We start from the raw sequence: 22594 nt of genomic DNA on the forward strand, positions 1-22594 counted from the left end.
CCTTTTTTTTTTTTTTTAATTTAAAGGTAAGCAGGGGCGAGCCCTTAAGTCCTGCTCCCACTTTGTACCCCTCTGCAACTGCCTCTGGCAATAGTCACTACCCTCCTTCCTGGGCAGAGGGAGCCAGGGGTGGCCAGGTTCCCATAGCACCAGCCTGGCGCTTTGCCTGCCTCTTCTGCTCCCCTTTGGCTGCACTTTGTTTACTTGTTTTGCACAGCCTCTGTCCTGCACTTCAGCGTGCACCGTAGGTGCAAGGCTGTGGTGTATGCTGACCTGGGCTGTGTCCCCTACAGCAGCATCCTGGAGCCTAGCTTAGCCCTACCTGCCCTGCTCTATGCTGCCACGGGTCCTGTGTGCACTTTGGACCTCCGCAGGCAGCGTGGAGCCCAGTGGTGCTGGCATGGGGGCTGCTGGGGCAGCAATTCTGCCTAGGCTCCCGTAGGGCCCCCCCTTCTGCCTCGGGGTGCTTGAAGGGGCTGAACCTATAGTCCCACATGCCTCTCCAGGGCTGGGCGCAGCGCTGCCCCCGCATCTCATTTCTATCATTTCCTATTTTTAATAAACTGTTTTGTAAATACCTGAGTGCTGCCTCTTTCCGGGCTGGGGCGGGGCGGGGCGGGGCTGGGCCCGGGGGCGGCTCCGCCTGGGGGCGGCCTCTCGGGGCAGCGGCGGCCATGGCGGGCGGGCGCGCGGCGCGGCGGGGGCTGGCGGCGCTGGCGGAGCCGCGGCGGCTGATGCGCGCGGGGCTGGGGCTCATCGTGCTTGGCCACGGCAGCCTGGTGCTCGGTGCCATCGTGCACGGCTCCGTCCTGCGGCACGTGGCCCGCGCCAGCCGCGCTGTCACCCCTGAGTACGCGGTGGCCAACGTCGTGTCCGTGGTCTCCGGGTTGCTGGTGAGAGCGGTGGGGCTGGGACGGGGACGAAGGTTGGGCCTCGGGGGCGGGGGGGGGGGGGGGGAACCTGGCCCCATCCGAGGCGCCTGCTGAATGAGGATCTCTCCCTGCAGAGCATCACTGCGGGCATCGTTGCCATCCTGGTGTCACACAACCTGTCCCGGGCAGTCCTGGTGAGTGTGGGGCTGCGAGACCGAGAGCTAAGCCACCCAGGGAAAGGGCAGGTTGGGGGCCTCCATGCAGCCTGGGCCCTACCACCAGCCACTCCTCTGGACCTTGTCCTCAGCAGTTCCTTCCGCTTCTGCTGCGGGTGCCTTGATAGCTTGCAGAGTTGCAGGTGTTGCCTGCTGTGCTGCTGCCTCCACCTCCTTGGCAGCACTGGGAGGATGGGCAGCAGGCTGGGCACCAGGCATCATCTTGGGGTAGAAAAGTTTCAGCTAAAGCATAAAAGCTGCAGCTGGAGTCAGGCATCTCACTGTGGGCTCACACAGTGTGGGTCTGCATGAGGCAGGGCTGCTGCTGATAGCCTCAGCTGTTTGTGGAGATGGGGCAAAATGGGCTTCGGGCTGCAGGAGACTGTGGGAGCAGGCTCTTGGTTCATGAGCAAGATGAAGGATGTGAGCAGTACAAAAGTTTTGTCAAAGTAGAGGACTGAGCCACATGAGAAGAAGCAAGGGATTGTATGTATTTGGCACAAACTTCTGCAGGGTTACCAGTGCCTTCATTACCCTGCACAGGGACCACACAGAGGTGTGTGCTTGGCCCGTGCAGTGGCAGTGTCTAGCCCTGGTGTTTCCCCTGGCTCTGGCCAGCACCACTCTCACATGCTTTCCTTGCTGCCAGCAGCATTGGACCTTACTGAGTGTGTCCCTGTTGAACTGCCTGCTGTCCACAGCATGCAGCGTGGGCCTGGCGCTAGCCATTGCCCTCACAGTTCACAGCCGTGGCATGCGCCTTGTCACCGGCTGCAACAGCTCTGCACTGCCAGCTGATGCCCGTGCAGCCATAGCGACCAACGACTGTCCCTTCAACACCACGCGCATCTATGTGAGTATGTGGGGCCAGTGCCCCTTGTACCTGTCTGTTGTGTTCCCTCCTCCCCCCCCCCAACCCCCCCCCCGCGGTTTCCTTTTGTTTCATTTCTCTTTCCTGGTTCTCTTTCCTGCTTCCTTTTTTTCCCAGCCCTTTCCTGCTCCTCCCCTCCCCAACCCCTTTGCCTGCATGGGCTCTCCTCTCAGCTGTATGCAAGTACGCTGGGTGCAGTGCATCCACAGTCCCTGAGAGACTTCTGACCTTCTGCAGGACACAGCTCTGGCGCTCTGGTTCCCCTCCATGGTGCTGGTGGCTGCAGAAGCTGTGCTATCTGGCAGGTGCTGTTTGGTGGCCCTGATCCTACAGGGCATTGGCCCCTGTGGACACACCTATCGTAAAGACCAGGTATGCCCCCCCCATCAGTACAGACAGGTTTCTGTGCCTGTCCCTGCATTTTGAAAGTGCTGGGTTTTGTTTTCATCCAAACAGGCAATAAGTACAGTGTGTGAAATAAATTTGGACTACTAGCCAACACTGGTGATGGACTGCTACCCTTTCATCTTGGGTTGCTGCAGGTGGAACCAGTCCTGCTGATAGCCAAGCCTGTTCTGTCCTGGCTGGCCTGAGGACTCTCCTGCCCCAACCCTTCTCACATCTTTTGTAGGGCCCTGCAAACCTCTACCTCTCTTTTTTTATAGCTGGTCAAGCCAGGTACGCTGAAGGAGGGGCAACACCTGTTTGGGGTGGCTGAGACTTGTGCCTAGTGGGAGGTGAGTGCAGTGTTGCAGTGTGGGCTGTAAAGGGGCTGGGGAGGTCGGGGGGGGGCACGGGGGAGGGCTGTGCCGTCAAAAGAGCCTTCTCTCATCAGCTTCCTAAGACTTCTCTTTCCAAGCACTACTACAAATATTGGCCAGAGGTGTCTGCATAGTCCCTGGCCCTGCAGCACAGCTCTGGACTGATACCCACTCTTTCCCTGCAGGTGGTGCTGCATGAGTGCTCTCATACAGTGGGGGTGAAGCTGTACCCTGCACCTGCCACAGGTGTAGGCATGGACAGGGTGGGCTGCGGGGGGGGGGGTGGAGAGATATGCTCACCTGTGTCCCTTCTGCCCCCCTCCCTCCCCTCCAACTGGGACAAACCCTGAAGGTCCCAAACACAAGGTGCCCATAGCCATCAGGCACCCTTTGCCTCGCAGGTGCCATGTTCCCTGAACATGCTCTCCATGCCCCCCCAGGCCATGAGCCCCTTCCTGGTGCACTAAAAGCTCCGTCAGTCTCTCACATGCTCAACCAGAGTAGAGGGGTTGGGGGGGGGCTATGGCCTGGCAACAGTAAAGGTTGGCCTGGTCCATCTGCAGAGCAGGCAAGGCCAGCTTGCTGTGCTTGTGCTCAGAAGCAGGCCAAGCAGCAGGTGAAGAACCTCTTTGTTGTGAACAACTGTTGTTTCTCTGAGTAAATAAAGTTTTAATTTTCACATTGGCTGCAGTGTTTCCCCAGGGTGGCTGGGAGCTGGGTCCACTGATCGAAGGACAGTGCAGCTGGTGTGTTAGCCTATCTTCCTGCCTGGTATGCACTCCCCTCTTGACACAAGGCTTCATTGTGACAGTCATCCATCATGGTGGAGTCTGCATGTTTAGTAATCAGGTTGAGGCCAAGGAAGCACAGCCTGGGAGCTGTGTGCGCTCCAGGACTCTGCAGCCCCTGACAAAGAGAAGCACAGCAGTGCTGAGACACATGTTTATTGGGGACAGAAGTGGAGGGAGCTGAAAAACAGGATAGAAAGCTGCAATTGTTCCTCCCTGTCCCACTCACTGGAAAGAGAAGCCGGTGCTCGGGAGTCCCCCACACCACTGGCTGAGGAACTTGAGCACATCTTGGCATGCAGGGCTGTGAGATGTCTGCAAAATAAAAGAGATGTCCTTGGTATTGGCAGTGTGGCACTGCAGACACCCTCTGCCCAAGGGCACCCCAGGGAACTGACAGCTGCACAGGTATGCCCCAGCACCATTCCAGCCCAGCAGCATGCAGAGAGGGTGGTGCACTAAAATGGCCCTGGTTTGGTGTAGCTCCACCAAGTGGGACAATGTTTTATAATCAGCAAGAATGACAGCATTAAACACCCTGCAGCTTGTCTCCCTGCCCCACGGAATGCCTGGCTCACCTTGACAGCCATCAGGAACTTGTTCCATGTGTCTTTGCTGGCTTCTCGGCCTGGACGCTTGAACTCTATCTTGTTCCTTAGCACAGGATACCCTGGCCATACAGTAACAACCTCACAAACAAGGTGAGACCCACAATGGACCCCTCCCCTGTGCACTCCATCCTTCCTTGCTATGGCCACCTGGCTAGGGCAACTCCCAATAGGCACTGTAGAGGAATAATGCTGCCTCTGGCAGATTAGAACAAGGAACGAAGTGCCCACAATGGTGGCATCAAAGGAAGATGAAGGCTGATCTGCTCTCAGCAAGGCAATCCAGTGAATATAAAATGACAGCACCTCCCTCCTTCCCTCCTGAGCTTTGGAGCCAGAACCCTGTTCCTGAAGGCCCATCCCTGTGCCACCTCCTTCTCCAACCCACTCCTCCAACACTGTCCCCACTGTGAGGTGTGCACTGTGTGGGGGACAGTCCTTGCCAGTGCAGATAGCTTTTGTAGAAGGCAGCAAAGTGGGGACAGGTGCTACATGTGCATGTGTGTGCCCGCTCTGGCCAGCCTGGGCAGCATGTCCTAGGCAGTGCTGTGCAAGGCTGAGCAGTCATAGAAAAATAATAGTTATGTTTGAAAGAGTCATCTGGTCCAACCTCCCTGCTCAAGCAGGGCCACATAGAGCTGGTTGCCCAGTATGATATCCAAATGGCTTTTGAAAATCTCCAGGCATGGAAATGCCACAACTTCTGAGCAACCTGTTCCAGTGCTCAGTTATCCTCACAGTTAAAAAACGGGCCAATCTATCTCATCCAGCTGAACCGTTCCCTATAGCCACACAACCTCCCTACTCCTTTTACAGCATTGCCTGACTCTCTCTCAGACCTACCTGCACGATGGTCCCCACTCCCTACATATGTGTGAGGTGGCCTGGAGCATACATACCTGTAAGCACACAGGGCAGGGAGCGCACCCCTGTATTTGCTGCCACCAATGAAGCTTCATATGTGTCACGGTCATCCTGTGGCAGCGCCTGCTCCAGACGCTGGTCCATGGACATGGTAAGCACCCAGTCCCTGGCTTCCTCCCGGTTCTCTTCCTGCAGGACAGAGGCCTGGGCAACTCCTGATACTGCATGCTGTGCCACTGCCTAGCTGCTGCTCCTCAACACTAGGGAGCACACTGGGGAGAGCAGGACATGAGCATGCATGCAGGATGTGTGTATGCACATACACACTCTTGTGTGTATGGGGGTTGATGGTGGGGAATGAGTGCATGGATGTGTGCAGAAGTAATTGTATATTGCAGAGGGAGCATGAGAAAGCATGTGTGTGTGTATACTGGTGCTGCACGTGTGTTTGTGGTGGGGAGGATGGGGGAGAGAGCTAACTGCATTTCCATCTTCTGTACTGTCACCCTTGCTCCAGTCCCTGTTCAGAAGGGACCTAAGGTATAATCACTGTTCAAGGGAGCTGAAGAAGGTAGATGATACTCACAGGCACATGTTGATGGGCTGGAAGAGGCACTTCAAAGGGAATGTCTGTGTTCTGGAAATCTGAGTGGTCCAGAGAATCCAGGTTCCCTTCTTCAATGGCCTGTGAAAGGAGAAGTGATGGAACAATAGGCAATACTATCCTTGGCATTCGCATTACAATCTGTATTCTAATGGTGGTATTACCTATGCCCCTATCTATCAGTGTGATGACTTGGCCCTCCTGGGAGGTGGCAATTTATAGCCATCCTCAGCAGTGCCAGAGGATGTATGCTCCTTAAACGCTGTACTACTCAAGCTTGCCAGTTAGCCTCAAAGGAAGGAAAGATGAAATAGGGAGCATTTTTTTCCAGCAGCTGCTGACTGCATGTGGAAGACTGGTATAGTAGGGTCTGTCAGCTTCCAAGGATTTTTGGTGTTTTATGGTAACCAACCGGCTATTCAAGGAAGGAATTGAGCATGGGGACTCAGTGCCTGATTCTTGCATCACCGTTGCTACAGCATCAAGCCATGTCTTCTTCCACTGCCAACTGCCACTCCCCTTCTCTCCCCCTCCCCCCCAATAATTTTCCTTCTGTTTGAACAGCTCAGGTGAGATCATCCTGAAGGCTGCAAGAGCACCTGCAGCCATGAAGACTACAGGCCTAAACTGTTAGGCCAACTTGCTCTTTGCTGCAACACACATGCATGGTGACTCTGGCACATGCATGGTGACATGGTCAGGGTTGTTCAGGTGCTCTGCATGGCAAGTCCTTCCACAGCTAATGCTGGGGTACCCAGCACTTGGTGCACACATGCAGAGAGAGCAAAGTGCAGGGCCTCTGCATTCTCCATCAATACCAGCTCACAAATGTGCTGCCACATTGAAACCTCAGGAGTCTCATGGCCAGGCTAAGGGTCTGTGTGGGCCCTACAGACCACTATCATTTTTAAGTGTGATAGTCTTCTCCCCCAGCAGACCATACGCACATCTGAGAGGTCCAGGAAACGGTTCAGGAAGATGAATGCCATGTTCTCCCAGTTGACTGCCTAGTGTAGAGAGAAACCCCAAGTGAGATCACACAGCTGATAGCTTATCTCCACAGCCACAACTCTCCCACTTTAGTGATGGGCTAGAAAGCCAGCATCAGACAGTAAGAACAAGCTGCTATGCTTGCCATATGTCATTATGTCTGGGTAGGTGGTCAGTCTGTAGCATCAGGATTGTCAGTAGATAACAGATGACCCAGAGCAAGGTGAACCAGTTGAAGTCCTGCATCTACAGAGCCATACAATATAATGTGGCCTCTGGTCTACCACATAGGTCCACAGTTCATGTACTCTTGCTAGTTGAGATTTGCCCTCCCACTACCTACTGCCAATCCGTGACAAAATACAGAGGCTGTCAAGATGTTTGAGGAAAGAACTCCATAAGACAGTGTCTGGCTGCTGTTGTACCAATGCAGCTCGGGGAAGACTGTGGAAGATAAAGTTGAGAAGCCCTGAGCCCAAGGTCCTCCACCTCCTGAGCTGCTCTGGTGGCAGATAGTTCTCACCTTGGCAGCTATACCAGCTTCATAGAAAGCCTTGTCTGCAGGGATGAGTTCAGTGTGGCGCAGCAGGGAAATGGACAGCTTAGCAGCCACAGTGTCCTGCAGACAAAGGGGACAGTAAAGCCATAACAGTCATCTCAGAAAAAAATAGGTTGGAAGGGATCTCACGAGATCATAAAACCACTACCTTAGAGCAGAGACCCTGCAGCCACATATTCCTGATGTGTTTATCTAACTTAAGAGACTTCACTGAAAGAGCTTTTAGAAACTTTGTTCATGGCCATTCCAGGTTGGAGGTCTCCTGCTAGAAAGTTTTTTCTTTTAACATTCATCTCCCTTGTGGTAACTAGATTCCTTACTTATCCAAGACATACAAAGAGCTTGAAAACAGATTATTTCTTTCCTGTTTCAGTAGTTATTTTCTGTTACCATCTCTTCCTTCAGTCTTATGTTCTGCCTTATAAATCTTTTTATTTTTACTAGAAGCCATGCCCAAACTCCCCTCCCATCATCTAAGTCACAGAATCATGGAATAGCTGAGGTTGGAAGGTCTCTCTGGTGATCATCTAGACCAGCACAGCGCCCTATCCTGCTTAAAGCAGGTTCAGCTACAGTAGGTTGTTCAAGTCCATGTCTAGTCAGGTTTTGAATAGTGCAAGGAATGGAAACTCTCCAGCCTCTCTAAGCAACTGGTTCCAGTGCTCAGCTACACTCACAGTAAATATTCTTTTTCTTCATAACATAAGACTTTTGGGACAGTGAGGGGTAAGAAGGAATACAAGATGAATTTCACTTTTCTGCTTGCTAGATAGGTTCTCATCTTGCTAGAACTGGGAAGGCCACCCCTCCTTCATGGTTCCAATTAGACTACCCAACACCTCAACATTCCACAACTGTGTGTCTGTATAGGTCTTCAAGATGTCAGGCTTATCTCTTTCTATCTGATAGACCTCTGTCTGGATCCCCAACACACTCAGCTATGGGAAACCACCAGTCTGCTCTATGATTTTCACTAGAATCCTAACTCTGGGAACTTTTCTCTTGTTCAGCCTGTACTGTCACAGCTCCAGTCCCACATTCATATAGGTCTCTATCACAGTTCCATCCATAATCCACGTGGATCCAGACTTCAGCAGGAACTCTGCTTTATATCATGGTCCAAAACAAATCCCAGTGCACAAAAGACTCAACAATACAGCACCTTGTGAGGCCCAGTACACAGGCCCATGAGCTTCTAAAACTTTGTGCAAGGCCAATCTGTTCTCAAGACTATGTGTGAAACCCAGTGGCTGTCATGGCCTAGGACAACTGAAGAGGAAGCAATGTCTCTCCTGGGAAGAACAGGTTTTTGTATGATCCCTGTATTTCTATAGGTGCCTCTGCTCTCACAGGTCACTCTGACCATATGGATCCCCTTTCCCCTGGTTTATATCTCAGCCTCAGTGGCTGGGGACAGCTCCCAATATAAGGAGTCAGTCAGAGAAGACTGCCTCTAGTTCCACGTACTAGTGGTGGGCTTACAGATCACTATAGTCTAATTCTCATCCATCCATGATGTGAAAGTGATCCATGAAGTGGAAGAGTGAACTATGAAGAGCCCTAAACCTGCATGATCCCGCAGGGCTCTGCACTCATGGTGTTGATTTGACAAAGGAACTTCAAGAACCTTACCAGTTGCTTCACACCCTGAGCAGCGGAGCGGGTTGCATAGTAGTGAGATATCAGCAGCATAGTCTCAAACTCTTCATGTGCTGGAGTGTTTGCCTCACTTGACTTTACTAAATTTTCACACTAAAAAAGATAAAGAGAGAATAATAAATAATAAAGGAGCATGTGAGCAGAGGGGCACTCTTCACCCACTTGAGTCTGGGAAGAAGCTGGGAGAAAGACGAATATCTAAAATACCCAGGCACCTTGAGGGATTGGAAAAGGGCTGTATCTTGAGTGCTCTGGGTCCTGCAAAGTGCTGAAGTGAGGAGTTTGTGAGAGAAGGGGAGAGCCAGTAATACTGCAGCAACTGACAACACTGGGAGCAGTGGAGATTGGATCAACAAGGGGGTTTCTGGATATAGTTTGTGTCAGAGGTGGGTATTTGTGGAACAGAAACAGAGCAAAGGCAATCATGGGCTGAGGAATTTGGGGGCAGGTAAAAAGGAGCACAGGGCTGTAAGAATCTCTGGGGAGATGGGGAGGCCTATTATTTTGCAGTCTCAGTAGTCCTTTGCTTTTCCCAGGTTCTTGCCCCACTTATGTTGCCAAATATAAGATGTAAAGTGGGACTGTTGTGATAGGCTCCCATGTAGCAGTGACACGGGGAACTCTGCAAGAGCCAACATTCAGATGTGCTTCTAGAATTTGGTCTTAAGTGCAGGGTCATCTTTTTCCCTGACTTCTCTTGCCCAGCCATGTCCACCTCACAGGATCCTGTTGTTCTACTGTCTCCACTGTCACCTCTCTCCCCTTGGTTTGTGTTCTATTTCCTGTGTCATCTGTCCAGAGCCTAGTTCTTTTTCCCTGCTAGGAGCCACCAGAATGTTGGACTTTAACAGGCAATGGTGGCCATGGCCCATACTCACCAGACTGAAGAGAACATCACGTAGGTCAGCCCAGCTGGAGTAGGCCTCAGCACAGTTCATGCCAGATGCATTCACCATTTCCACAAAGAGACGCTTGTAAATGTTGAAGTTCTGCAACAAAAATGAGAGAAATCTTGAGGGACACAGCTGGTGAGTCAGAAGTTTTGAGTCCTTCTACTGTTTAGCACAGGCTTAAGGGAATGGCAGCTCTGCTCACAGGCTCACAAAGCAGTGCTACTGCAGAATGCTGGTTGCAAGGAATGCAACAGGACAAGACAGGGAAATGGGAAAGAATGTTTCCTCCAGCCATCTCTCTCAAAGAGGCAAACATGGTTGCTTTTATTCTGGACTTGGTAGCTAAGGTGTTCAAAATCAACATAAATACTCAACACCCCTCTCCTCTGTCCCTATGTGTGATATGCTAGGGGGCTGCATTTAGTCCTCTACCTTAGGAACCTATTAAAGAATCTACAACGGTGTTGAAGTGGCTTGGACAACACCTGGCAGCCCCAGCTCTGGACTGGAAGCCTGACTCATTTAGCAGATCATAGCACTCTCTGGAAGCTCACTCTGGGATGTAATGCTGTCTTCATTACCTGTGGGTTGGCAGGTGCTCCATGGTGTACATATAGGCTCAGGGCTTTGTCCCAGCTGCCCTCCCGGATGAGGTGGGTTGCAAAGAGAGCTACATACTTGTGCAAGACCTTATAGTTCTGGAGAAGGCACACAGAAAACGGTAGCATGAGAGTCATGAGATGAATGTTTGTCAGTTGGTAGTGACAGTTTCAGATTTGTGTGCACACATCCGTGCACCTGAGTCCCAAAGGGTAAGGGCAGCTAATGACAGATACAGACTGCATGTCTTTGACTTGGGCCCCATGTGACGCCTCTAATCCTGGCTAGCTGATGCTGTGCTGATCCTTCATACCTGAAAAATAAAGTTGTCTTTCTGCTGTCCACCACTTGCCAAATGAATTCTCCCAAATATCTAACAGAAGCGGTATCTCTACAATGCGGCACCACAGATACTAGTTGTAAACTGGTCCTTAGTCTAATGAAAGAATGAATCCAAGCACTTTTGTGGACTGAAGACGTTCGTAATATGCAAGGCTGCTCTAGTCCATTACTCAAATTACTCAGATTGCTGAGGCTATAGGCCTTCTTGGAGAACTGTTCATACATATGCTGATCCTACTTTGCTAAGGACTGACTGTAGTAGGCCTACAGAAACTTTAAGTGAGATAGTACCTGTTTTGCACAGGCTTAAAATATACTAATGAGGAAGATGGCACAAGATGTGCAATCTTGTAAAAAAAATGAGCAATGGAAACAAGTTTATTAAACACAAGAGAGGACAGTGCCACTATGACATGTCTACAACTTGAACACCCAGATCTGGATGCTCATGAAACGCTAGGTGTTAGGGATGCATATTAAGTCTGGTATGTAACCTGTTTTGATAAACCTAACTTTCCCCCCCGCATATAATTGTTGTATAACAGCTGAGTCAAAAGTCATTAAGTTTTGCACTTGCTGTGGAACAAGGTTGTGCTAACACTTCTTTAAAGACACATACAGGCTAACATGTTCCTGGAGTAAGTATACTAGTATTCGTTGTGCTTTGTTGACAATAAAGCTGATTAAGCCTTATACTATAAAACTGAGTTTGAAGGTCAACACTGGTATCTCCCAAATAATTAGAACATCGTAGATAATAACTACAACAAAAAACATTCACATCATCAGAGAAGTCTGAGTCAAAAATAAATCAAGTTCATTGTTGAATGAACTTGATTTCATCAAGGACCTAAACTCAGCTTACTGCTCATTGCATTAGGAACATAAAAATACAGCACAATGCATTATCAGTGCTTGCCCAAGTTATCAATGTTTGCCAGACAAATTAGATCCTGGTACTGTATTGGAATAGCAATGTAGAACAGCTTCATTTTGGTTTTCTGTTTTTATCAATCTGCTGGGGTCATTTTTTGGCTTTCTGTCAGTAAAAATGCAAAAATGTCAAATTTGCTTTCATGATCAATAAATTTAATTTCAACTGACGCTAGGCCTCTAAAGAATATGTAGAAAAAAGGCTATCTTTTACATATCTCTGTTTCCTTAATACCTATTACTTTGAGCCTGAACAACTTGCTTAGCTTTTTTTCAATGTTCTATCAATCACAAAATTGAAACACAATGTGCTTCTGATTTCTAATGCTTCATTAATAGGTGTGCTTGGCTATGATGGAGACAGCAGAGAGGTGTTCTTTCAGCTGCTGCGGTGTCTCCCCATGGTCCTCACAAAACAGGCTGCTTTGCCCCTGCTCACCCATTCCTGATGACCCTGCTTCAGAGAACCAGGGCCCCAAATCCATCTACTGAGGGCTTGCACAGGTACTCACCTGCTTAGCTGCAACCTCCAGACACTTCTCCCATTGCTCCTGCTCTGCATACATATCCAAAGCAGCCATGACATCTATTCCCACCAGCTGAGGATGGAAACAACTATAAACTCACTGTGCAGGCAAGGCTTCCTAACCACCTACATCTTTTCTTCAAATACCCACAGTCCCTCCCTCTCTTTGGAAGCAAAGATCATAGAATCACAGAATCATAAAATCATAGAATGGTTTGGATTGGAAGGGATCTTACAGATAATCTAATTCCAACCCCTCAACGCCCCCCCCCCCCCCCCCCCCCAGGCAGGGACACCTTCATCTTGACCAGGTTGCTCAAAGCCCCACCCAACCCAGTCTTAGACACTTCCAGGGATGGGGCATCCACAGCTTCTGTGGGCAACCTGTTCCAGTGCCTCACCACTCTCAAAGATCCAATGTGACCCATCTGGTATGCAGAAACCTCGACTCAGGCATATATAGAATCCTCACCTATAGACATTTTCAGGTAAAAGCCCCATGAGGAAGGCCCCAAGGACCTATGTCCCAGCATCCTGACATGACTCCATAACCTGTGGAACATCCCAAATACATACCGAATCTACCTTTCCTTGGTTCTTTAAATACTCCTTGTAACGCTGGTCCACATACTCCTCTGACCTACTGGGCAGAAATAATCTTAATACACAGCAGATTAATAGTTCCCTGCATCAGTGCAGAAGTGCAGATTCAACTTTGTCTTCTTTGGGCTAAAGAGGACTTACAGCTGTGCCACATTTTTCATGTCTTACTGCTGGGTGCTTAGGTAGAAGGGTGAAGAAAGAGTCTGGGCAGAAATACGTGTGAGGAGAGAAAGGTATCACAGGCCTTTTCATGAAGAAGCGTATGCAAAGGAATGTAACAAGGAAATGAGAGATAGGGGTACGACAAAAGGGGATTAAGATATACATGGGATGAATGGCAATGGGGCAATAGAAGAGTGTCATGGGTACACCAGATGGGGGATATTGGGAAGGGCAGCTGTGGTGAATGTCCCCTATCAAGTCTGGGAAGATCACTGTGGGGAAAATCCAGAAAACCTGGGGAAAGCAGGACAAGACAGGACAAGGGATTATCTTGGGATGAGAGAGGGAGATGGAAGAGTCTCATTCGAGGAGTTCAGCGCATACCTGGGGTCCAACTCCTTGGCCACGCGCTTGGCTTTACTCCATTCTTCTCCTTCAATGAAGGCATCAATAGCCTCTCGGATGAGGTCCAAGTTGAGGTAGAGCTCGGCTGCCTGCAAGGCCAGAGACAGTCCCATGTGGAACAAAACCCCAAAGGCACCTTGTAGCCCAGGCTGGAGCTGTAGCTGTTGGAAATTCTCAGCACATAGCAGCAACTGAAAGTCTCTTCCCAAAAGCCTTTTTGAACAGACTGCCCAGGGAGATTGTGGGGTCTCCTTCTCTGGAGATATTCAAGGTCTGTCTGGACGCCTACCTAGGCAACCTGCTCTAGGGAACCTGCTTTGGCAGAGGGGTTGGACCCGATGATCTCCTGAGGTCCCTTCCAACCCCACAATTCTGTGATTCTGTGAAAAGATACTCCCCTTCTTTTTCCTGCCTCCTTCCAAGGCCCAGGTCTCTCACACCATTCCAGGACTTGATCCCTTCCCCTGCTTCCTATTCTCTGAGGACTCAGCACTGCCTAATGATGGATCAGGCCACCCACCCATCACCCCAGGATGTGACTAGGCCTCCTCCCCTTGGATACAGCTCTCCCTTCCTATTTCTTCCTTAGGAGCAAGTGCCAGCTCTCACCGAACTGTATTTCTTCATGGCCACCAGCTGAGGAGCCACAGTCCGTGTGACCTCCATGCTCTGTGACTGACTCAAGAACTTAATGGCCAACTCAGCAGCCTGTGAAGAGAAATTGTCAAGAACATGAATGATAAGAGCAATTTGAGAGAGGGATGGATCTGGAAAGAGCTCATTTCCAGCTAAAAGACTGACTGTCAGGAACACTTGAACTATGTGGAGAAGAGAAGGAAAAAAGACAGTCTGCTTCAGCAACTCGGAGAAGCAAAGTCCAGCTACTTTTACACATGGGAGATGATTAGACAAGAACATAATCATTACTGAGGTTGGTAAAAGGACAAGTTAATAATGAAAAGTATGAGCAAGAACACAACTCAAAGGTTGATGGACATGGTCCATGAGAAGATAGATATTGGCTAGACAAGTGCCCTAAGTCATAAAGTCTAGTTTTTCAGTGCAGGGAGATATGGGCATAAAGATATTGGCATGCTGCTGGAAGTGGTGCCAGAGCAAGGATGTCAGCACAGCACAGGAAAAGTGGACAGTCCATTACAGGCTTAAGAGAATGGTCATTAAATGCTTTCAGTCCCTACAGTCACTGGGGCATGCAGATCGTCTCTTGAGCCCTGCAGGTTGTGGGAGTCCTCCCAGATAGTAGATCTGATGAAGGAAACCATACCTTCAGCAAACACTTCTCCATCAGGATGCTGTTGTTGGAAATCCGCACTTTCAGGTAGCAGTCCACTGCCCTGGCATATTCCCCAGCCTGCTCCCACTCCCGTGCTTGCTCCAGCAGTCCTTCTGTTCCTCTGTAAGGAGGAATGCAGGCTGTGAGCAAGACTGTGATACTGCCATGCACATCCTGTAAAGAGTGTGTAATGCATGGGCAGGAAGCTGCAGAGCAGAGCTAAGTCAGAGACCTCAGAGAGGAGAGGGGGCTGTGCCAAGGAATGCACACAGCTTAATGCTGAGGAGAGAGTTGAGTAAGGATCATGGGGAGATGAACTGGCAGCACAGAACACCTGTGAGATCTGTAAATGGCAAGAAGACACCCAAGAGACCTTGCATGATAAGAATAACCCTGAAGTCTCTCAGAACAGGGAAGAAAGATGTTAGCAAACCAATGGAGGAAGAAGCCTAAGGTCCTCAAGAAGGTAAAAGCTGTATGACAGGGATGCAGTCAGGCTATCTCTGTAAGGCATCAAATCAATGGCTTAGCGAAAGAGCAACCCATCTGTTATGTGCAGCCTGAGCACAACATTACTTACCCGGAGCCCTTCTTGGCAGCCTCCCTGCCACACTCTTCTTGTAACTCCTCTAGTCGACTAGGCACATATTCCTTGCAGATCCGCAGGGCTTCACTCCACATGTCAGCCTCCTGCAGAAGCACGCCATAGAGAAGAAACTTTCACCAGTTCACATCACACTTCTAGCGTCACCACACATCTGGCCTCTCACATCATCTTGCCAGAGGATCCACTAGGGGAAACAACTACAGCAGAACCATCTCAGCCAAATTCTCAGCCAAAATGGTACCTATGTCTTTTCATGCACCCAGGCAACCTCAGGGGAAAGTTTGCATTCATTCTAGCTACCTCTATGGAATGGACACTTACAGTTCCCAAAAACGCTCTCTCATGCTATATTATTTATGCCCAACCAATCTGGTGGCCTTATGTGATGTAGTGACTGCAGATGTCCCACTCCTGGAAGTGTTCAAGGCTAGGATGGATGAAGCCCTGAGTAACCTGATATGGTGGGTGGCATTACTCCCTATGGAAGGAAGGTTGGAACTGGATGATCTTTAATATCCCTTCCAACCCAAGCCATTCTATGATTCTATGATCCTTGAAGCCTGCTCATGGCCTTCTGGCAGGATACTTCCTCTGAGAGTTAAGTTATGCTGTGAAATTCTTACCAGTTTAGTCTTATAAGAGCAGGTCAGATTTATTTTTTACTAGTAACTACTTGAGTAAATGTTCCTCTTTGGCTACTAAGCTGATAGTGAGAACTGGGAGCTGGATTTTACTCCTCCTCCATACAAATTGGGCTCTCAACCAGTGAGGAAGACAGGGATATTACCACAGTCAACACTCACCTTGTAGTACTTTATTGCCAGCTCAGGTTTCTGTGCTCGCAGGAGGAAGGCCTCTGCTTTCTGGAATTCTCTCTGCTCAAAGGCAAATCGTGCCTGTCCCACAAGCACATCAGCCACACTGTCTGGGTCATGAGCTTCAGCCACACGTTGTGCAGCATCCCAGTTCTGGTTATGCACAAACCTAGGTGAATCAACATGAGATGTAATAAGAGACAGCAAGGAGCAGACTAGTGCTAGAGAAGCAACCTTACTAGCACCATATAGGGAGCGCAAATGCAGCAGTCCAGAATGGAGAAGGCTACATACATCAGCACTGCCTCTTTGGGTTTTCCAGCTTTAATGAATTCTGCTTCAGCCTCCTCAAATTTGCCCTAGGAGAGAGAAAGGAGTTTGCTTGCATGCTAGCCTCCCCTGATACCAGCGCATGAGCTCCTCTACTTACCATGAGGCAGAGTGAATTTATGAAACAGAGAGATGTGTGGAAGCTTGGGGCTGTAATTGTGGAGGCAGGCAGTGACTGCAGCCACAAGTGTCTTTTGCAGCAGTCCTTAAGGAGAACCGTTCAATTATCTGAGTGACCAAGGAATTTCCACCTATTCCAAGGGGTAAAATTACCTCATCTTCTAGGAACATGGCATACTTTAAGTGTATCTCTGGCATCTTCTGCTTCATGGAGAGACGGGCCAGTTCAAAAGCAAAATCAAAGACGCTAAAATGAAAGAGAAAATGGAGTGATAGCAGGACTGTGTGCTATGAGGGCATGCCTTCATCAAGAGCAAGATAACAAGTAGAGCACAAGACATCGGGAGAGCAGAAAGGTGAAGATGGAGGGTCCCAAGTGAATAGGCACTACCCATTATTCCTGTTCCTGACCAGAGACTAGGAGCTTTTACATCCCCCATTACGGAAATTCAGCTCCTTCACACTTGCTACTAGTGCCAGAGCCCTTTGGTTCAACTCTAAAGGGTGGTCGCGAGGTTCCCAGTAGCCCAGTAAAGTGGGAGAGCTGGGGGAGAGCAGCAGCATGAATGGCAGTGCAGACAGATGGCTGGGCAGATGCAGAGTGGGTCCAAATCAATTCTGACAAGCAGTTAGTTACGGTGACATGAAGAATATCTCCACCTGCGTTCAGAAGCTCTAACAAGAAATCTCTGCTCAAGTTAAAAGGAAAACTGCTTTTGCCTGTCCTGCTCAGACCTGACATTCATGAGACTAACAGGTGGACAAGACTTCTCTGTTAACTCTTCTGTGCCAAGGACAGAGTGTGAGGACTTGCAGGGCAGGGGCAAGGAGGAGAGCAGGGGGAAGACATGCCATATCCTGGACCTGCAGCTATCACATGCATAACATTATTTATTTTGGGCCATTCCATCTTTCTTGGCTTAAGCAGGTGGGAGAGAAACACTGGGTTGATAGACCTGCTTACCCGCTGTCCGCTGCATGGTCAATGGCCATCTCCAGAAGTCCAAATTTACTGAGGAGTTTCACAGCTGCCTCTCCACCCAGGCTCTTTGCCCACATATAGGCCACATGCTTATAGGAGTTTGTCCCACCATGTGCCTTGGCCACCTATCAAAAGCAAAGAAAGTGGAAAAACCCAATGCATCCATTTCTGTTTCAGCAGGCTGAGCCAGGACTCCCCTTTTACATGAAGCCTGTTCTCTTGAGGGAGCACCAAAACCAATTGCTCCCTCCCTTTTGTAGCCCCACTGGACTGGAGAGAGTGAGACAAAAGCTTACGTGGTAAGAAAGGAAGAAGAGGCTTCTGGTCAAGGCCTGCTTTTGGGGTACAATGCTGCAGAGCAGTTAAAGGCAGAGCAGTGGCACAAGGGCATCCAGCATTGCGCTACATTATGAAGCTAGATAGTGTATGCCAATACTTCACATTTTGTGATGAATATAGACAGGGCAGTTCCTACGGGGACCCTGCGGGCAAAGTCTGATCTCTTTGTGGTGGGATAGCTGTGAAGTGTTTATTACCCTGTAGGCTTCCTCCCACATGTCATTCACTCTGTACATGTTTACTGTGGCCTTCCAGTCCTTAGCTTCTAGGTAATGGTACTCAGCCTCCTGTAAACGTCCCTCTGCCTCCAGCTCCTGCAAATTGAGGAAATAAATTAGTGACGCTCTTGTTTCTACTTGGCCTAGCTGATCCTCTGCCATGAGATACACTCACCTTGCCCAGATGTAGGTGTGTATCACTGAGTAAGTCCTTGTGGTACTTGGCTACCAAGCAAACCATCTCATCATACATCTTACACTTCTTGTACATAGTGATGGCCAAATCAGGTTCATCCACAGTGATATACAGCCTGGAAATGCAAGCACATTCAAATGACTCAGCTGATGGCATGACCACTGTCTACATTCTCTTTGCATCTTTCCCAGTTAGGACTACATCCTAGGCACAATATCAGAAGGTATGATTGGAGGACTGTGAATGCGGGAATGATAAACTCCCAGACAACTCTAAACTTGTGCACTACGGGGGGCCTGATGGAATTCAGCCCAGGCTACTCAAAGAGCTGGCTGATGTCATCACAAGATAATTATTTTTCAATGGTCTTGGGAATCTGAGAGGTCCTAGTTGTTTGAAAGATGGCAAATGTCCCAGTTTTCAAGAAGGGCAAGAAAGAAGAACTTGGTAATCACAAGTCTGTCAGTCTCAATTGTGAAATTCTGGAGAAGATTATTCTGGGAGTTACTGAAAACACTTGAAATGAAATGCAGTAACTGGTCATGGCCAACATGGGTTCAGGAGTGGAAAGTACTATTCAACAAAACTTTAATTTCCTTTTATGACAATGTTATTTGCCTAGTTGACCAAGGGAAGCCAGCTGATGTAAACTTTCTGGATTTCAGCATAGATTTTGATACTGTCTCTCACAGTTTCCTTCTGGACAAAATGTCCAGCATACAGCAAGACAAATACATAATATGATGAGTGAACAATTGGCTGACTGGTCAGGCTCAAATGTTACATCAGGCTGGCAGCCTGTCACTAGCTCCGTTTTAGGCCAGTTCTTTTTAATGACTTGGATGCAGGACTCAAATGTATACTAAGTATGTTTGCATATTTCCCTACATTGGGAGGAGCTGTTTTCTCCTATGAGGGTTGAGAGGCCTTGCAGAGAGATCTTGACAAATTAGAGGGCTGAGCAATCACCAACTGCATGAAGTTTAACAAGAGCAAGTGCTGGATTCTGCACCTGGGACAGGACAACCCTGGATATATGTACAAAACGGGAAACTAAAGGCTGGAGAGCAGCTCTATAGAAAGGGATCTGGGAGCTGATGCTCACCTCTCTGCTTCTTTGAACTTGCCCTGCTTCTCCATCTCTTGGGCCTGGGTTATGTAGAGAACAGATACATCTTCCTGGCTCATACACTTGATTGCCAGCTGCCAAAAGAAACACACATTGGATGAACTACAGCACACTGCATAGTAATTTCTTGACACAGAGTAGATAAGGAGAAAATGAACCTTATTCTCACTGTGAACAGGTGTATATGCTATATACTCTGTAGAGAATTGTTTGTCATTTGTCACTGTGATCAAAGTACACAGGACCAAGCCTCTTGGAGAGTACTATTTGTGTCACAGATGGAATCATATAGGACTGCTGATGTAAAGTGGGGCACACACATAGGTTGTGAATACCAGGGACTCATTTCCTAATAGCTGCCAGGTGCCCCTACACTGATCATTTAGGATGAGTGCTTGTTGATCAAGTGTTGGCACACAAGGCCACTTCCTGACAAATTACAATTCACAAAGTAGGGTGAGGTCCCCAGAAGCTTTGGCTTCTGACTTTACCTTATGAGCTTGTTCCCAGAGCCCAGCCTGTGTGTACATGTCAATGGCATCCTTGGTTTGGTCTCCTTTGATGTACAATTCCTCTGCAACCTGTGGGAGTGATGACCATGATCAGCAGTCCCAAGGGATATAGAGCAGCAATGACTGCACGATGTGGCCTCACCTGATACTCCTGTAGCGCTGCATAGTGCTGGGCAATCTTGGGATAATATTTGGCTGCTGTTTGTTTGTCCTGCAAGTCCAAAATGTAAATGGCCTTCTTCCACTGACGGGCTCCCAAGGCTGCCTCAATGGCCTTAATGGAGCACCTAGCATCAGAAATATAACTCGTTACAGACAGCCATCAGTCATCTCCTCCAGCTGAGCTAAGCCAAGGAGACCAAAGTGGTCTGCTGCTTGATTCTTCTTGCCAGGGTAGAGCAAGAAGGACCTGAATAGCTTCACAGCAGAGAGAAAAGCAGCCCACAGGATGCATGAGAGCAAAGGTCTGGAACACCAGCAAAGCTAGGGGAAAGAGTGAAGAACTAGGACAGTGGGGAAGAGTAATCAGGGCTGACAGACCCTGGGAGAAATATGGTGAGAAATCCATGGCTGAGCCAGCAGAGACTGCATATAAGCACCAATAATGGTAAAATGGCAAAATGGGGTCAAAGGGGCTTAATCAGGCTTTTTACCCTGATGACTTAAGCAAACAGTATTAACTTCATAGCCCGCTAGGTTATACTGCTGCTGGTTATACAGCCACCACATGCCCCCACCTGGCTTCGATATAATGGTTAATGGCAGCATCCAGCTGTTTCTGCTGCACCAGATGGTCTCCCCATGCCTCCTCCAGCTTCACAACTTCTGCGGGAAATGCCAGGCGAGCCAACTCCACTGCTGTAAGGGGACATGATAGCTGTTATGCTGCATCCATCAAGAAAGCAGAACTGTGTTCAACATGGGCCTTGGATGGGGGAATGTGTGGAGGAGGGGGGTGGCGACCCATCTAATCTGCTTCAGCTTCAATGGGCTACCCAGCAATATGGATCAAACCCATGCTGGTACAATGCCTTGGGGAACCCATGCATGATCAATGCCTTGGGGAAGAGGATCCTGTTGTGGGGCTGTGTGTGCAGATGCAACTATGTGACAATACATACATTGAATGAGGTGGTATGTGCAACTCTGAGCTCCAGGGCAATAGCTTGTTCTGCCACCAGGCCAGAATACCGAGGCTTTTGCTGGGAAAAAGGTGTGTGTGTTGGAAACATATTTAGCACAGTACCTTTCAGAAAGGCACTGCCCTTGCAGTAGCAGTCCAGAGCCTTCCGTGGGTTCCCAACCTTCTCGAACAGGTCTCCAGCCTAACGACAAACACAAGCTGCCAGTTTCCAGAGCCACTGTCTCCCCACAGCATCCTCTCTACCACTCCCATGTACAGAGCTGTCAGTCTTGCCAGAACAGACCTTGCCACACAGATTTCTACATCAGCTATGCCCTCCCCACTAACCAAGACCATGGGAATAAAGGGGACATCCAGGAGAGTGCATGTGCTGAGATCATTGTTCTCACTGCTGAACCCCACACCCTAAGGGTTTATCTGGGGTACCACCTACTAACAAGATCTATTTTTGAGACAGCTTCTCCTCTCTGCAAGGCAGCTGATGCAGCAACAGCTTTTTCTATGACCCATATTGGAGCAAGTCTTGAAGAAATCTCCAATCTGCATTGCAGAGGCTTCCTGAGTTCAGGTCATGACGCCACCATATCATCATATTTAATGGCTTTTTACAGATTCTACCTTCATGAATTGTCTAATCACTTTTGGACCATTCATACTTCTGGTAAAACAAACAAACAAAAAATAACAAAAAACACCTTGCAGCTGAGTTTCACAGTTACGTTTTCACCTGAAGGCTTAAGAAAAGGTAACAGGTTTGGAAAAGCACAAATTTCTCTAGGGTAAAAATGAAATGGTCAGAAAACGCCCAAGGTTAAATAAGACTGAAGAAATGTAATTGAAGCAAAGCACATAAAATAGGCAATCAAAATAAGTGCTTTTTTCACACAACACATAGGTGGAACTGGATAACTCATAGTCGACACTGTAGATCCAAAAGTACAGATGTTTTAAATTATAATTTGACAAGCTCATGGAAGCAAAATCCACCAAGATTAAACATAAAAATAAAAATCTGAGTTCAGGTAAAGTATAGTCTGCAAACTGCTAGAAGCCATGAAAGTACACTGTGGGAAGTATCAGCATATATTTGCCTTCTTTGTTCTTTATACGTCTTTCTCAAGCATCTGCAGGGGCGACTGTTGGCCATGATACCATACTGTATACTGGTCTCAGAGTCAGCATTGCCTTCTTGTATTAGCATAGTTATGTATTATATGGAAAACTGTTCTAAAAGAGTCACCTAATGGTAAGTAGTTACCAATTTCTTGTGTTACTAGATATAGAGACAAAGAATTATACCTGCTACATTCCTGCTCAATGCTCGTGTATCTCAGAGAAGCAAAGGAGAGGATAAGAGCTTTGACGCTACTAAGGAAGAAGGCCTGATGGGGTGGACCACTCACCTGTTCATACAGTTCTCCTCTGATCAGTGCTGTTGAGATCCTATTGATGACATCCCCATTGGTCATGAGCTCATCCCTGCTCATGGCCAGCCGTGCTGCCTTAGCTGGCAGCCCTGCCCGCAGGTATAAGCTGATGGCTGCCAGGTAGTCTCCCTGTCCCTCTTGGACCTCCCCAGCCTTCTCTTCTTGCTGGGTGTCCAGCAGCCATTGATAGTAACCCCGACGTAGCTTATCCAGCATTGGGTGTCCC

At 48.7% G+C, this 22594-nt stretch overlaps 2 protein-coding genes across 4 annotated transcripts in view; one reads left to right on the plus strand and one right to left on the minus strand.

The window, feature by feature from the left end:
• The first annotated feature begins 674 nt into the window (after positions 1-674).
• On the plus strand, positions 675-3239 carry KRTCAP3 (keratinocyte associated protein 3). Its single transcript, XM_032184670.1, has 6 exons — positions 675-893; positions 1007-1066; positions 1740-1940; positions 2196-2330; positions 2624-2695; positions 2905-3239. Exons 1-5 carry the CDS (start codon positions 675-677, stop codon positions 2687-2689), a joined length of 681 nt encoding a protein of 226 aa, XP_032040561.1. The 3' UTR covers positions 2690-2695; positions 2905-3239.
• Positions 3240-3424: 185 nt separating this feature from the next.
• IFT172 (intraflagellar transport 172) overlaps positions 3425-22594 on the minus strand; it is a 39256-nt gene continuing 20086 nt past the window's right edge. The window contains exons 22-49 of one of the 3 annotated variants that reach the window (XM_032184672.1): positions 22345-22593; positions 21044-21122; positions 20535-20655; positions 19940-20084; positions 19777-19866; positions 19262-19359; positions 18136-18271; positions 17940-18056; positions 17386-17528; positions 16575-16668; positions 16266-16330; positions 15960-16140; positions 15130-15239; positions 14541-14670; positions 13865-13963; positions 13235-13344; positions 12662-12725; positions 12072-12158; positions 10266-10382; positions 9670-9780; positions 8765-8884; positions 7097-7192; positions 6531-6590; positions 5566-5664; positions 5015-5168; positions 4086-4177; positions 3737-3822; positions 3425-3625 (exon numbers count right to left, since the gene is read on the minus strand). In XM_032184672.1, coding sequence (XP_032040563.1) covers positions 3565-3625; positions 3737-3822; positions 4086-4177; positions 5015-5168; positions 5566-5664; positions 6531-6590; positions 7097-7192; positions 8765-8884; positions 9670-9780; positions 10266-10382; positions 12072-12158; positions 12662-12725; positions 13235-13344; positions 13865-13963; positions 14541-14670; positions 15130-15239; positions 15960-16140; positions 16266-16330; positions 16575-16668; positions 17386-17528; positions 17940-18056; positions 18136-18271; positions 19262-19359; positions 19777-19866; positions 19940-20084; positions 20535-20655; positions 21044-21122; positions 22345-22593 — 3114 coding nt within the window. In that variant the 3' untranslated portion in view covers positions 3425-3564. Of the gene's footprint in view, positions 3626-3654; positions 3823-4085; positions 4178-5014; positions 5169-5565; positions 5665-6530; positions 6591-7096; positions 7193-8764; positions 8885-9669; positions 9781-10265; positions 10383-12071; positions 12159-12661; positions 12729-13234; positions 13345-13864; positions 13964-14540; positions 14671-15129; positions 15240-15959; positions 16141-16265; positions 16331-16574; positions 16669-17385; positions 17529-17939; positions 18057-18135; positions 18272-19261; positions 19360-19776; positions 19867-19939; positions 20085-20534; positions 20656-21043; positions 21123-22344; position 22594 lie in introns of those variants that run through there. The other 2 variants (XM_032184671.1, XM_032184673.1) reach the window with 2 other exon arrangements.

This window comes from Aythya fuligula, chromosome 3, assembly GCF_009819795.1.
Source record: "Aythya fuligula isolate bAytFul2 chromosome 3, bAytFul2.pri, whole genome shotgun sequence".
In the NCBI taxonomy this organism is placed as follows: Eukaryota; Metazoa; Chordata; class Aves; order Anseriformes; family Anatidae; genus Aythya; species Aythya fuligula.